The sequence below is a fragment of the Trichomycterus rosablanca genome, chromosome 6 (assembly GCF_030014385.1).
Source record: "Trichomycterus rosablanca isolate fTriRos1 chromosome 6, fTriRos1.hap1, whole genome shotgun sequence".
NCBI classification, from domain to species: Eukaryota; Metazoa; Chordata; class Actinopteri; order Siluriformes; family Trichomycteridae; genus Trichomycterus; species Trichomycterus rosablanca.
The window spans coordinates 8,415,299-8,430,047 of record NC_085993.1 but is presented as its reverse complement, the minus strand read 5'-3'; the positions used below and the strand labels follow the sequence as shown (position 1 = coordinate 8,430,047).

The 14,749-nt window shown below is 42.1% G+C and overlaps 1 protein-coding gene across 3 annotated transcripts in view; it reads left to right on the top strand.

The window, feature by feature from the left end:
- Positions 1–14,749, top strand: part of rptor (regulatory associated protein of MTOR, complex 1) — a 151,125-nt gene that overhangs the window by 83,367 nt on the left and 53,009 nt on the right. For all 3 annotated transcript variants that reach the window (XM_062997367.1, XM_062997366.1, XM_062997365.1), the window contains exons 12-14: positions 139–240; positions 11,118–11,201; positions 13,755–13,865. In XM_062997367.1, coding sequence (XP_062853437.1) covers positions 139–240; positions 11,118–11,201; positions 13,755–13,865 — 297 coding nt within the window. The remainder of the gene's footprint in view (positions 1–138; positions 241–11,117; positions 11,202–13,754; positions 13,866–14,749) is intronic.

Here is a 14,749-nt window from a genome sequence, read left to right as displayed (position 1 = left end):
CATTGTTTTGGCTATTTAGTGCATTTTCACTGAGAAAAGCAGAATAGAAAGATGCTATTTAAACAGGCTGTCCAAACTTTTGCATATATAAAAGCTTTTTTATATATAAAGGTGTGTGTGTGTGTGTTGCCTCCTCAGCACAGTCCGTTCTTTGCAGAGCAGCTCACAGCGTTTCAGGTGTGGCTCACTATGGGAGTGGAAAACAGGAACCCACCTGAGCAGCTTCCCATCGTCCTGCAGGTAAAGCATTCTGGGAAATTCTCCAATACTAAGGTGACTCTTAACATTTGATGCCTACAGGTTACACCCTAAATTTCCATTTATCACATATCCCAGTTTATTATGAAGCTGGGGTCAAAGCGAAGGGTGTGGAGCCAAAAGGGTTAGAGGCTTTGCTTAAAGGCCCAAAGCATGACTGTCACATCCAAACCCACGGATACCAGAGCACCAACCTTCACTCATTCACTTCAGTTTAGCCTTTCTGGCATTAATAATGCAGGGCACAGATGTTTGGGTATAAAGCCTGGCTCACCATTAATGACCAACCAAATAGTATAATTATGCTAAGTTTGCTCAGGCAGCAAAGAGAACTCTTTATATACACTGATCATTTTATCAGCTCCACTTACCATATAGAAGCACTTTGTGGTTCTACAATTACTGACTGTAGCCAACTGTTTTTCTACATACTTTAGCCTGCTTTCACCCTGTTCTTCAATGGTCAGGACTCTCCCAGGACCACTACAGAGTAGGTATTATTTGGGTGGTGGATCATTCTCAGCACTGCAGTGACACTGACATGGTGGTGGTGTGTTAGTGTGTGTTGTGCTGGTATGAGTGGATCAGACACAGCAGCACTGCTGGAGTTTTTAAATAGCATGTCTACTCACTGTCCACTCTATTAGACACTCCTACCTGACTGGTCTATTGCTGCTGTTTGAGTTGGTCATCTTCTAGAGCTTCATCAGTGGTCACAGGGTGCTGTTGGCTGGATATATTTTTGGTTGGTGGACTATTCTCAGTCCAGCAGTGACAGTGAGGTATTTAAAAACTCCATCAGCGCTGCTGTGTCTTATCCACTCATACCAGCACAACACACACCAACACACCACCACCATGTCAGTGTCACTGCAGTGCTGAGAATGATCCATCACCTAAATAATAACTGTTCTGTAGTGGTCCTGGGAGAGCATGAAAGGGGGCTAACAACGCATGCAGAGAAACAGATGGACTACAGTCAGTAATTGTTGAACCACAAAGTGCTTGGTATGGTAAATGGAGCTGATAAAATGGACAGTGAGTGTAGAAACAAGGAGGTGGTTTTAATGTAATGGCTGATCAGTGTATACTGTTTATTAACCTAGTAACCCATCACAATAAAGCACATCCTGAAGGAATGTACTAAAGATGTACTATGTTAAGGAAAGGCAACATATACCTGGAACCATAAAATACATCCTTACCAAAGGAAATACAAGAACAATACTAACCACCATACTTGCAACCATAAAAATACAAAATAAACAGACTGAAACATAATACCTAGCTTGCCATGAGTGGCACAAATACCTGCTGAACATGGCGTTAAATCCAAATAAAATAAAACAATAAATATTAACCCGGTAGTTCTTTACAGACTTTTTCCAAAACCAAACAAAAAAATTATTCTGCAAACATTAATGTGCAAGTTTCGCAGTGGGATATTTCGCTAGCACACCAGCGCTGAGATTCTGAACACCCTGGTTCGAGTCTCGGCTCTGCTACCGGTCGGCTAGGCGCCATCTAGCGGGCACAATTGGTCATGCCTGCAGCAGACACAAATTGGCCACTGTGTCTGCTGGGTGGGGAAATGACTGGACTAAGTGGGTGGGGTCTCCAAACCCTGTGCAAAGTCCCTGGTTAGCGGATAGAGGCGTCTGTGCAGAAGCACGAAAGTAAAGAAAGGGTCCGCTAGCAATATACCCTTCTCGAATGCAATCAGAGGAAGATAAACTGACTACGCTAAATCGGGAGAAAAATGGAGAAAATGCCTAAATAAATAGAAAGAAAATTAAAAAATAAATACATAAATGTGTGAGTTAGTAAGGACACAGATTAACGAGTACACATGAGGTACCATCATCTGCTGTTAGACATTATTTGAAGGCGAAGTTTAATCATTAAGCATGGCCATGTTTAATCCAACAAGGTCAACAGTGAGGTGATCGTTTTTAAACGGGCGCTATAGATTCATGCATCCTGGAGCCTGATTTTTGAGAAGCCGGGCTTCTCGACTTCATGCCCATACCGCCCACAGTAATGCAAATCGATACTGTTAAACTATTTCTAGTTTCTGGAATCGACGTTTAGCCTTGCAAGCATAATGCATGGAAACTTTACATCTGCCAAGACATTTTCATAGGCAAAGGGGCAGGTACTTGGCATCGGCAGTGCCCCACTCTCTCCATCCTGCACATCCCCGTCTGGCTGTATGCTTATTTTTGTGCACCTCTTCTCACTGGGTCTGAGTCAGAAGAATTTACTTACTAATTATAAGTGAAGTCCACTTACTTCTGGTCATGTCCTAAGTGCAAATACACCCATCAGCCATAACATTAAAACCACCTCCTTGTTTCTACACTCACTGTCCATTTCATCAGCTCCACTTACCACATAGAAGCACATTGTAGTTCTACAATTACTGACTGTAGTCCATCTGTTACTTTTTAGCTTGCTTTCACCCTGTGCTAGTTAGTGTTAGTGTGTGTTGAGCTGGTATGAGTGGATCAGACACAGCAGCGCTGCTGGAGTTTTTAAATACCGTGTCCACTCACTGTCCACTCTATTAGACACTCCTACCTAGTTGGTCCACCTTGTAGATGTAAAGTCAGAGACGATCGCTCATCTGTTGCTGCTGTTTGAGTTGGTCATCTTCTAGACCTTCATCAAGGGTCACAGGACGCTGCCCACGGGGCTCTGTTGGCTGGATATTTTTGGTTGGTGGACTATTCTCAGTCCAGCAGTGACAGTGAGGTGTTTAAAAAACTCAAGCAGCACTGCTGTGTCTGATCCACTCATACCAGCACAACACACACTAACACACCACCACCATGTCAGTGTCACTGCAGTGCTGAGAATGATCCATCACCCAAATAATACCTGCTCTGTAGTGGTCCTGTGGGGGTCCTGACCATTAAAGAAGAGCATGAAAGGTCTACAGTGAGTGTAGAAACAAGGAGGTGGTTTTAATGTTATGGCTGATCGGTGTATATCACTATGTTCTAATTCGAATGCTTCCCAGACCACATACTGACATTAAATAGTGTCACTATTACACTACACTTCTGTATGATTGTATTGTGTTGTCTGTTATCCAATGTCCAATCTTAAGCACAGAAAATGTTCGCTGTTCCCTGTCATGCCCCTCTACCCTCCAGTACTTCAGTAGAGAGGTTTAAGGTGCAGTGCAGACATATAGACTTGAGAACATTTCTATCACACCCGCTATGGAGTGTGTTATGCAGGGTGTCGAGTCAGCGTTTGCCGAGACTCTCGGCCGTGTGAAGTGCTCTGGTGGGAGCCGTAAAATGAGAGAACTGTAAACAACTGCCGAGAGAAAAACGGCCAAGCTGATCATTTTCTATAAGCAAAGAAAAGTGTGTCTCTCTCGTTCATTTACATATGCAACATTTAGTAGATGGTTTTACCCAGAAGTGCTTTATATTCTCCTCAGAGGACACTTCTTTAGTACAAATACCCAATAGTCCACATCATTTACTTAAACCCCGGTTAGAAGGCAACACGAGTAATAACAAGCCCAGCTATGACAAAAAATTTTACTAAAATACACAGTGGGGACCAGAAGTCTGAGACTAACAGTGAAAATGCTTCTGTTTTGCATTTTCTCTTATTTAAATCAGTGTTTTTTCTTACGAATCATTTCACCATCAAAACAATTACATTATGATTTGTCAAGATCTGTCATGGCAGATCCTGTTCCACCTGGAATCACTGGGCATAAGGCCGGAATACTTTGGACAGGGCACCAATCCATCGCAGGGCTTCGTCCATCTCTACCAGAAACATCCAGTTATGTCTGTTTAAACACCCAGCCGGCTGATAGCACCACAGAGCTTCGAATGTGTTAATTGTTGTATGTGTGTGTGCCGAGTGTGTCTGCCTTGTTTTTTTAAATGCATGTGTGTTTTATTATATTATATTTATATTGTCGGCATTTAGCAGAAGCAATTGAGGCCTTGCTCAAGGGCCCAACAGTAGCAACCTGGCAGTGGTGGGGTTTGAACCAGCAATCCTCTGATTACTAGTCCAGTACGTTAACCACTAGGCTACAACGTTTGTACATGCACTTGTGTGTGTATTGTTTTGTGTGTGTGCGCACGTGCACATTCTCGCATTGGTGTGTTTGTGTATGCTGTGAAAAAGTTCATTGTTGTTGTTTATGCGCATGTGTGCTTGTAGATGCATTTGTGTGTGTCTGTGTGTGCATTGTTGTGTGTTTGTGTGTGTGTGTGTGTGTGTGTGTGTGTATTGTTGTGTGTTTGTGTATGCTGTGAATGAGTTTATTGTTGTATCTTCATGTGCCGAGTGTGTGCCTCGTTTTGTAAGCACGTGTGTGTTTGTTCATGCACTTGTGTGTGTGTGTGTGTATTGTTTTTCTGTGTGTGTGTGTGCGCATTGTTGTGTGTTTGTGTATGCTGTGAATGAGTTTATTGTTGTATCTTCATGTGCCGAGTGTGTATGCCTCGTTTTTTGAGCGCATGTGTGTTTGTTCACACTTGTGTGTGTATAGTGTTGTGTGTGTGTGTGTGTGTGTGTGTGTGTGCATGTACACACATTGGTGTGTTTGTGTATGCTGTGAATGAGTTCATTGTTGTTGTTTATGCGCATGTGTGCTTGTAGATGCATTTGTGTGTGTCTGTGTGTGCATTGTTGTGTGTTTGTGTGTGTGTGTGTGTGTGTGTATTGTTGTGTGTTTGTGTATGCTGTGAATGAGTTTATTGTTGTATCTTCATGTGCCGAGTGTGTGCCTCGTTTTGTAAGCACGTGTGTGTTTGTTCATGCACTTGTGTGTGTGTGTGTATTGTTTTTGTGTGTGTGTGTGTGTGCGCGTTGTTGTGTGTTTGTGTATGCTGTGAATGAGTTTATTGTTGTATCTTCATGTGCCGAGTGTGTATGCCTCGTTTTTTGAGCGCATGTGTGTTTGTTCACACTTGTGTGTGTATAGTGTTGTGTGTGTGTGTGTGTGTGTGTGTGTGTGTGCATGTACACACATTGGTGTGTTTGTGTATGCTGTGAATGAGTTCATTGTTGTATCTTCATGTGTCAAGAGTGTCTGCCTCGTTTTGTGAGCATGTTTGTTTGTTCATGCTTGTGTGTGTATTGTTTTGTGTGTGTGTGCACGTTGTTGTGTGTGTGTGTGTGCACACATTGGTGTGTTTGTGTATGCTGTGAATGAGTTCACTGTTGTATCTTCATGAGCACTTGTGTGTGTGTATTGTTTTGTGTGTGCATTGTTGTGTGTGTGTGTGTGTGTGCATGCATTGGTGTGTGTGTGTATGCTTTGAATAAGTTCATTGTTGTATCTTCATGTGCTGAGTGTGTCTGCCTCGTTTTGTGAGCACGTGTGTTTGTTCGCGCACTTGTGTGTATATATTGTTTTGTGTGTGTGTGTGTACATTGTTGTGTGTGTGTGGGCGAAGTGTGGGAGTTATAAGAAATGTGATAAAGTCAACCCATCATCCATCTGGGAGAGAAGCGGACAACAAACCCACACACAGGATCTTACAGAGTAGGAAAACGTGAATGGGCAGCACACACACACACACACACACACACACACACACACAGATATTGAGTAGGGCTAACATTTTGACTCAGTAAGAATTGAACAGACCTTTCTCTAATTTCACCCACTTCATCCATCCAGCTCTCTCTCTCTCTCTCTCTCTCTCTCTCTCTCTCTCTAGCCTGGGCATCTCTCTGGGCATTGGGGCAGCCTTGGCACATCCAAAGCTCCAGTGCATGCTGGGAAATTTCATGGTCAGTGGTTTGACGTGATCTGGTGCTCTAATTATATCCTCAGCTGGCACCGTGACATAAACAGCCCGCTTGGTTCATTTTCAATTATTTTTGTCCTGTGTAGAAGGAATTCTGGGAATTTTTGCCTTTTTAAGTATGGCTATATAGAGGGAATTTTGGGTACCTGGGAATCAGGATCACTCTTATCCACCAGTGTATCTGATTCATAAAAAACATCCATTTATGTTATTAGTTATTGATCATATACTGTCAATGTCAACAGTTTACACGCCCGTGTAAGGTACATGTGATACCTGTGATTTCAGACTCTTTCAGTTCTTATTCTGTGACTGAATGATGGGAACACGCTTTGTCTAAAAGCCCTAATTTATTTTATTTTGTGTTTTTTGAAAATACAGCTACTTACATTATTAACATGCTAGTGGTTTATTTTCCATAAACTTTGTGGCATGGTGGGGCGCTCAGGTGGCGCAGCAGTAAAACACCCTATCACACCAGAGCTGAAATCTTGAACTTGTTGGTTTGAATCTCAGCTCTACTACCGGCAGGCCTAGCGCCTACAAGAACAATGATTGGCCTATTCGCAGGTAGGGTGCCGAAGCGGATAACTGATGCAATTAAAACCTGGCTGATTGTTACTGCCTGCACAGAGTCAGGGAATAATAGAATCAGTGTGTGGCTTTCTGTGCACAAAACTGAGCCACATATGAACTCGACTCATGCAGGTGTAAAGATGCAATCGGTACTGCACACTCGCCGTGTGATTGATCGTGAGTCGGATAAATGTATACGACTAGATTGGCATGTGGCCTTATATTTTCTCATTCGTTCTTTAGGACTTACATTTACATTTACATTTTCAGCATTTAGCAGACGCCTTTATCCAAAGCGACTTACATTACAGTATACAGTTTGAGCAATTGAAGGTTAAGGGCCTTGCTCAAGGGCCCAACAGCAGCAACCTGGCAGTGGTGGGGCTTGAACCAGCAACCCTCTGATCACTGGTCCAGTACCTTAACCACTAAGCTACAGCTATAGGACTTCTCTATGCCCATAAAATAGCATCATCCTCTTCAAGGTTATGATGAGCCCAGTGCAACACTGGCCACAGGGCAAAAATCCACTGTGGACATTATTGAAGGAGACACACTCAGTCAGTCAGTCACAACTAGGAAAAAGCCAAAACCGAAAACAAATTAGTCTACAGCTGATGGCTAAACCACTGATACCAAACTTAAAAGTGTCAGGATCTGTGCATGTTTGTAGCACACTTTAATGGGTGCAATCAAATAAGCCTTATTTATATGGGCATGGTGGCTCATGGGTAGCACTGTTGCCTCACAGCAAGAAGATCCTGGGTTTAATTCCCAGGTGGGGTGGTCCGGGTCCTTTCTGTGTAAAGTTTGCATGCTCTCCCTGTGCCTGCGTGGGTTTCCTCCGGGTGCTCCGGTTTCCTCCCACAGTCCAAAGACATGCAAGTGAGGTGAATTAGAGATACAAAATTGTCCATGACTGTGTTTGGCATTAAAGACTTGAACTGATGAACCGTGTGTAACCAGTAACTACCATTTCTGTCATGAATGTAACCAAAGTGTAAAACATGACGTTAAAATCCCAATAAACAAACAAACAAACTGTAATGACAGTGTACACCGATCAGCCATAACATTAAAACCACCTCCTTGTTTCTACACTCACTGTCCATTTTATCAGCTCCACTTACCATATAGAAGCACTTTGTAGTTCTACAATTACTAACTGTAGTCCATCTGTTTCTCTGCATGCTTTGTTTGCTCCCTTTCATGCTGTTCTTCAATGGTCTGGACTCTCCCAGGACCACTACAGAGTAGGCATTATTTGGGTGGTGGATGATTCTCAGCACTGCTGTGACACTGACATGGTGGTGGTGTGTTAGTGTGTGTTGTGCTGGTATGAGTGGATCAGACACAGCAGCGCTGATGGAGTTTTTAAACACCTCACTGTCACTGCTGGACTGAGAATAGTCCACCAACCAAAAATATCCAGCCAACAGCGCCCTGTGGGCAGCGTCCTGTGACCACTGATGAAGGTCTAGAAGATGACCAACTCAAACAGCAGCAATAGATGAGTGATCGTCTCTGACTTTACATCTACAAGGTGGACCAACTAGGTAGGAGTGTCTAATAGAGTGGACAGTGAGTGGACACGGTATTTAAAAACTCCAGCAGCGCTGCTGTGTCTGATCCACTGCAGTCTTGTCACTGCAGTTCTGAGAATGATCCACCACCTAAATAATACCTGCTCTGTGGTGGTTCTGTGGGGGTCCTGACCATTGAAGAACATGGTGAAAGCAGGTTAAGAATTATGTAGAGAAACAGATGGACTACAGTCAGTAATTGTAGAACTACAAAGTGCTTCTATATGGTAAGTGGAGCTGATTAAATGGACAGTGAGTGTAGAAACAAGAAGGTGGTTTTAATGTTATGGCTGATCGGTGTACACTGGAGCTGCATGGACTCCAGATTTGTGCAAAATTCGATGATCCACAATTATCCAAAGAGCATCTTATGATATTACTTAAAGCTTTCTGTCTTTAGCTGCCTCCTTAAATTCTCAGTTGGGTGTAGATTAGTTGATCATGGAGGAAAGTCCATGACTGTCAGCTCTCTTTGATTTTCTTTTGGTCTGTATGTACTTGTTACAAAGCTGTGTAGTATTTTTGTATCATTATTCTGCTGAGTATGAATCCTTTTCCACAAAGTGGCGAGCTACCGTAATAGACCTCTGCACCATCCGAGCTTAGAAATAGCTTCTTATTATTAATATTTTAGAGTTTTTTGTTGGCACCATGAATGAATGCAGCAGAAGTGATAGATAATGGGAAGTTTGATTCACTAAAAAGGTTTTATGTTTTTTATGGAGCTACATTACACTTGTGTGGGATTATAAATGCAGTTTTATGGATTTTTGTGCTGTTTGGGCAGGTTTATATTTTTTCTATTACTTGTTATAACCAGTGTTTGTTGGATGTGTGTGTGTGTGTGTGTATTTGTGTGTTGGCGGATCACAGTTGTGTTTGTGTGGGTATTGCAGTTGAACGGAGTAGGCAAAGAAGCAGTTTGAATGTTTTCTTTATTATTAGAAGTGTGTATCCTGTGTAGGCAGGATTACAGAGGTGTATGATGGGAAGGTTTTGTTTATTTTTTAAAGTGATGCAGACTGAATCATTGTCAGGTGTTCACATACTTTTGATGTTTTCTTTTTTGTTATAAGGATTACATATCACACTTGTTCATGATAAAAGGTTTTGTGTATTTTTGCGTGGGTACAGCTGGTAAACGGGGCAGCTTTGTATGTTTGATTTTGGGTGTAACAGGTGTGTGTGGGATTGGAGGCAGGTTAAAGTATACTCTGCGTGTGTGTGTGTGTGTGTGTGTGCTGGCAGGACCATGGGAAGTCTTCCTGCACGGGTGCATGTTTTCTCAGCATGCCACTGTCACTCTAAAGGTGTCCGTCCGGACAGCACGGCACCACCCAGACTCACTGTGCCAGGAGTGTGTGGGCATGGACTCACGATGCGCAAACACGCACACACGCGGCGTGTTCTTCTGCATGGCCGAGCCCAAATGTGCTGCCTAAAGCTTTAGTTTAAAAATAAATCCTAAATTAAATACGCACTGCGGAACTCCTATGACATGTTTCGGAGATCCGGATAACCATATACCTCACCTATCATCACATTTGTGTTCCGGCTTCATTTCCGGAACAGAACGGAACATTTGGCAGCACATATACCGCTGAGGTCTAAAGTTTACATGCATTTGTGAAGGACATGGCTGTCCTGAAAACTCTGTAACTGAAGAGCTGCGACACATACTTTGTTTAAAAATGCATTTTAATTTGATTTAAGTTTCTAATAAGTTCATTGTGGGTTCCTCTAAAAATATGAACTAATTGGTTATGTCAAAACATTGACATATAGCATAAGTAATTTTTCCCAATGAAAAAAATGAAAATAATAGAGGAACCTCAATTTACCGAACCTCCATTTAACAGATTTTGGATTTAAAGGACAACATCTGGAAAACCAAATGTCTGGTCCGATTGTAAAATTCCTGCAAGAAGTGTACTAAGACCAGTAGTACAATAACTATCTGCTAGCCGGTGCACATCTCTCTGTTTACATGTGAGGGGCTTTGTTTTGTTGGGAGGCTTGCTTTGTTCTCGCCTTTTTCTTGGTGTTTTATGCTAAATTTTTGCAAGTTCTAGTGCTTAGTTATGCACCAGCATAACTAAGCTAGGTCGTCCCCACTAGTCCCCACTATACGATCAAGGCTAAGTTAAATGAAATTTCTCCCCAGTAGTACATTACATCAATGTTAATAATTATTTACAGGTTTTACATTACATATTTACATCTCTATTTACGTTGTTCATTTTTCTGTTTATTATACACCGATCAGGCATAACATTAAAACCACCTCCTTGTTTCTACACTCACTGTCCATTTTATCAGCTCTGCTTACAATATAGAAGCACTTTGTAGTTCTACAATTACTGACTGTAGTCCATCTGTTTCTCTGCATGCTTTGTTAGCCCCTTTAATGCTGTTTTTCAATGGTCTGGACGTAGAACTACAAAGTGCTTCTATATGGCTGATAAAATGGATAAAATGGACAGTGAGTGTAGAAACAAGGAGGTGGTTTTAATGTTATGGCTGATCAGTGTATGTGTGTTTAGTGCGTTTGTGGACCTTAGTGCTATATTTTCACACCCCCTGTTAAAAAACCTCTCTGTTTCGGACAGTCGCATTTTACAGACCAGTGCTTTCCCCTTTTAGTCTGTTAAATATTTACAATATGAAAATGAGCCTGAGCCAAACGAAATGAACCACGAAGAAAATGGAGATCGAACAGAAGTTCTGTAACAAAACCGTTCACCAATAAACTAATACTGAAGGATGCTGAGAACAAGGATGCTGATCAGCAATCAGCTGGTAATAAAAGGCTGATCAGCCCATTTCCAACCAGCACCACCCATATAGAGAATATTTCATTACCAGTTTTGACATGTGGATTACTATTATTGGTTTCTTTCAGGTCCTCCTCAGTCAGGTGCACAGACTGCGAGCGTTGGACCTGCTGGGCCGGTTTCTGGACCTCGGACCCTGGGCCGTCAGTCTGGTAACTCTGCTTTTCTTCACATATTCATGCTTGGTGAGATAAAGTGTATGTCGAGCGGGTGGGAAGAGCTGCAGGTTTGCGGATGTGAGCAGAGTTAATAAATGTTTAGATCATTAAAGCAGGATGGAGATAAACGCAGTAAAAGCTGCAATATGTAATTCTGATTCGTCGATCGGTAAATTTAATCAACACGAACTGCTCACAAAGGAACAACTGGAAGGAATTTAAAGCTGCAGCGAGAAACTATAATAGTTCATTTATTTTACTTTTTATTTCTTTATTTTTGTGAGAAATAAATCACTTAGAGCAGCTCAGTGGGGTTGCTGAGGAACCTGTTTGAATTAGCACTAGTTTCAGACGTGATATTTGTGCATTATTACGGCTCAGTTTTGCTTCCATTAAATAAACGTTCACACCAGAAATGTGATGTTTCTATTAAATAAGTGATTTTGAGCTGGAGATGATCGACCATTGTGGTACGCTGATTGTTTAGCTGCTATTTAGCATTTGCTAGGGCTCATCTGCGATTTAGAAATCAAAGGCAGGGTGGCGCCCAGGTGGTGCAGCGGGATATTCCACTGGCACACCAGCGCCAAAATTCTGAACTCCTCGGTTCAAAACTTGGCGTTGTCACCGGTCGGCTGGGCGACAACTAGCGGGCATAATTGGCAGTGCCTGCAGCAGACATGGTTCTGCTAGGGCGGGATGACCGGACTATGTGGGTGGGGTCTTCAAACGCTGTGTAAGTACCCTGATTAGAAGATAGAGAGGCACCAGGGCAGAGTGCATGGGTGAAAAAGGGTTCCGCTAAGGGCTGCGCTCGGGTCGGGGGAGGAGTGAGCAGCAATATACCCACCTCAACTGCAATCAGGGATCCCCCAGCAGCGGAAGACAAATCGACTACATGCTAAATTGGGAAAAAATGCATGAAAAAATAGAAAAATAAAAGAATCAAAGGCAGGTTATTAATCCAGGTTAATTAATTCCCAGTGTCTGTGTGGGTTTCCTCTGGGAGCTCCGGTTTCCTCACAGTCCAAAGACATACAAGTGAGGTGAATTCGAGATACAAATTTGTCCATGACTGTGTTTGACACTAAATTCTTGAACTGATGAACCTTGTGTAACCAGTAACTACCATTCCTGTCATGAATGTAACCAAAGTGTGTGAAACATTACGGTAAAATCCTAATAAATAAATAAATTACTTAATCCAAAATTCATCTGTGGGATCAAACCAAGTTTGACAGTCTGGCTGTCATCTTACTTTATCTTACTTGCTAACTGTAAATATTATACAAACCTTAGTTTCAAAAAAGTTGGGACAGGAAGTCAAATGTAAATGAAATCAGAGCGCAGAGCTATATTTAAACTTTATTACATTTACAGCATTTAGCAGACGCTTTTATCCAAAGTGACTTACAGTACTGTGACAGTATATTGTCTAAGCAATTGAGGGTTAAGGGCCTTGCTCAAGGGTCCATCAGTGGCAACCTGGCAGTGGTGGGGCTTGAACCAGCGACCTTTCAATTACTAGTCCAGTACTTTAACCACTAGGCTACAACTGCCCAAGTCATGCCTGCAATATTTTAAAAAAAATGTTGGCACAGGGCCATTTTTAACGCTCTGTCATCTGACGTTTGTTGATATTATGCACTGTAGAGGTGAAATTCAGAAAATCATTGCAATTACTCAGTAAGGAATGATCGTCCTAAACTGTTCTTCCTTATACAGCACTAGACCTGTTCTCATTGCTTTTTTTGGGTGGCACTGTCGCCTCACAGCAAGAAGGTCCTGGTTTCGATCCCCAGGTGGGGCGGTCCGGGTCCTTTCTGTGTGGAGTTTGCATGTTCTCCCCGTGTCCACGTGGGTTTCCTCCGGGTGCTCCGCTTTCCTCTCACAGTCCAAAAACATGCAAGTGAGGTGAATTTAAGACACTAAATTGTCCAAGACTGTGTTTGATATAATCTTGTGTACTTATGAATCTTGTGTAATGAGTAACTACCCGTCAGGGATTTAAGCAAAGTGTAAAATATGACGTTACAATAATAATAATTAAATACAAATAAATAACATTTACCACATTCCAAATATTTCACATCAATCATCATTAAATAAAATTTAAATAGCTTATGTCCCAAGTTTTTTGGAAGTAGAAAACAAAAATATGATTGTAATGTTTTGGTTAAATACAGGATAAAGTGGAAGTTTTGTTTCATTCGCATTTCGCAGCCTGTTCCAACTTTTCTTGAATTAAAGTTTGTATAAATAATTCTGAACTCGTTTTGCAGTACGATCCCGTCTATAGGAAGCAGACAGGCGGCGGGTGGGATGTGTTGATCAGTGAGTGTGTAATGGGATGTCCTGTTGTGTCCTTTCTCTTGGTCACCTCACACTGAGAGACCTTTTACAATTCAGATCAATCAATACAGGAGACGTCAAGAAACCAAACGCTTCCTTCTGAGAGCCAAACAAGACTGAACTTTATCTGATGGCTCTTTAACCTTCGTCATCTCGTCTTCACTGTTCTCATCATCATCTCTCTGTACCTCTCAGGCTCTGTCCGTGGGGATCTTCCCGTACGTGTTGAAGTTGTTGCAGAGTTCGGCAAGAGAGCTGCGGCCGCTCCTCGTCTTCATCTGGGCCAAGATCCTCGCCGTCGACAGTGTAAGCATGAGCACTGTGTTTCATATCAGAACTCACAGAGTTCACAGCTGCAGCCTGGAGACTTGAAACTTGGCTTGAACTCACTTTGGACTCACTAAACTCAAGTAGCAGTTCAGAGACTTCAGACCTAACTTAGAGTATCAATGTAAAATATTGGGATGTACTAGAACTAGAGTTTGTGGATTGTGGATGTAGATTTAACGGAGGTAGCAGTTTGGAGACTTTAAACTAATATTCAACTGATGAAGCAACATAGAGATTCAAAACTTAGACGTGAATATCACTTTCAGAACTTTTCAGACTTCAGTAGCAGTTTAGAGACCTTGGATTTGGACATAAAGAGCAGTTTAATAACTTGTAGTTGACCTGAGGAGCAGTTTGAAGACCACAGACTTGGACTTGAGGAACACTTTGGACATTCTGAACTTTGATTGAATAGCGTTTTGGAGACCTGGGATTTGAACTTGTCATGAGTAGCAGTTTGGACATCACAGACTTGGACTTTAGCAGCAGATTGGAGGTTCTCAACTTTGGCTTGAGTAGCAGTTTGGAGACCTTGGATTTGGACTCAAGTAGCAGTTTGGAGACCACACGCTTTGACTTGAGGAACACTTAGAAATTCTGAACTTTGGTTGAGTAGCAGTTTGAAGACCTAGACATGAACTAGACAGGAGTAGCAGTTTGGACATCACAGACTTGGGCTTTAGTAGCAGATCGGAGATTCTGAACTTTGACTTGAGTAGCTATTTATAGACCTTGGATTTGCACTGGTGTAGCAGTTTGGAGACCACAGGCTTGGACTTGAGAAACAGTTTGGATATTGTGAACTTTGATTTGAGTAGCAGATTGGAGACCACAGACTTGGACTTTAGTAGCAGATTAGA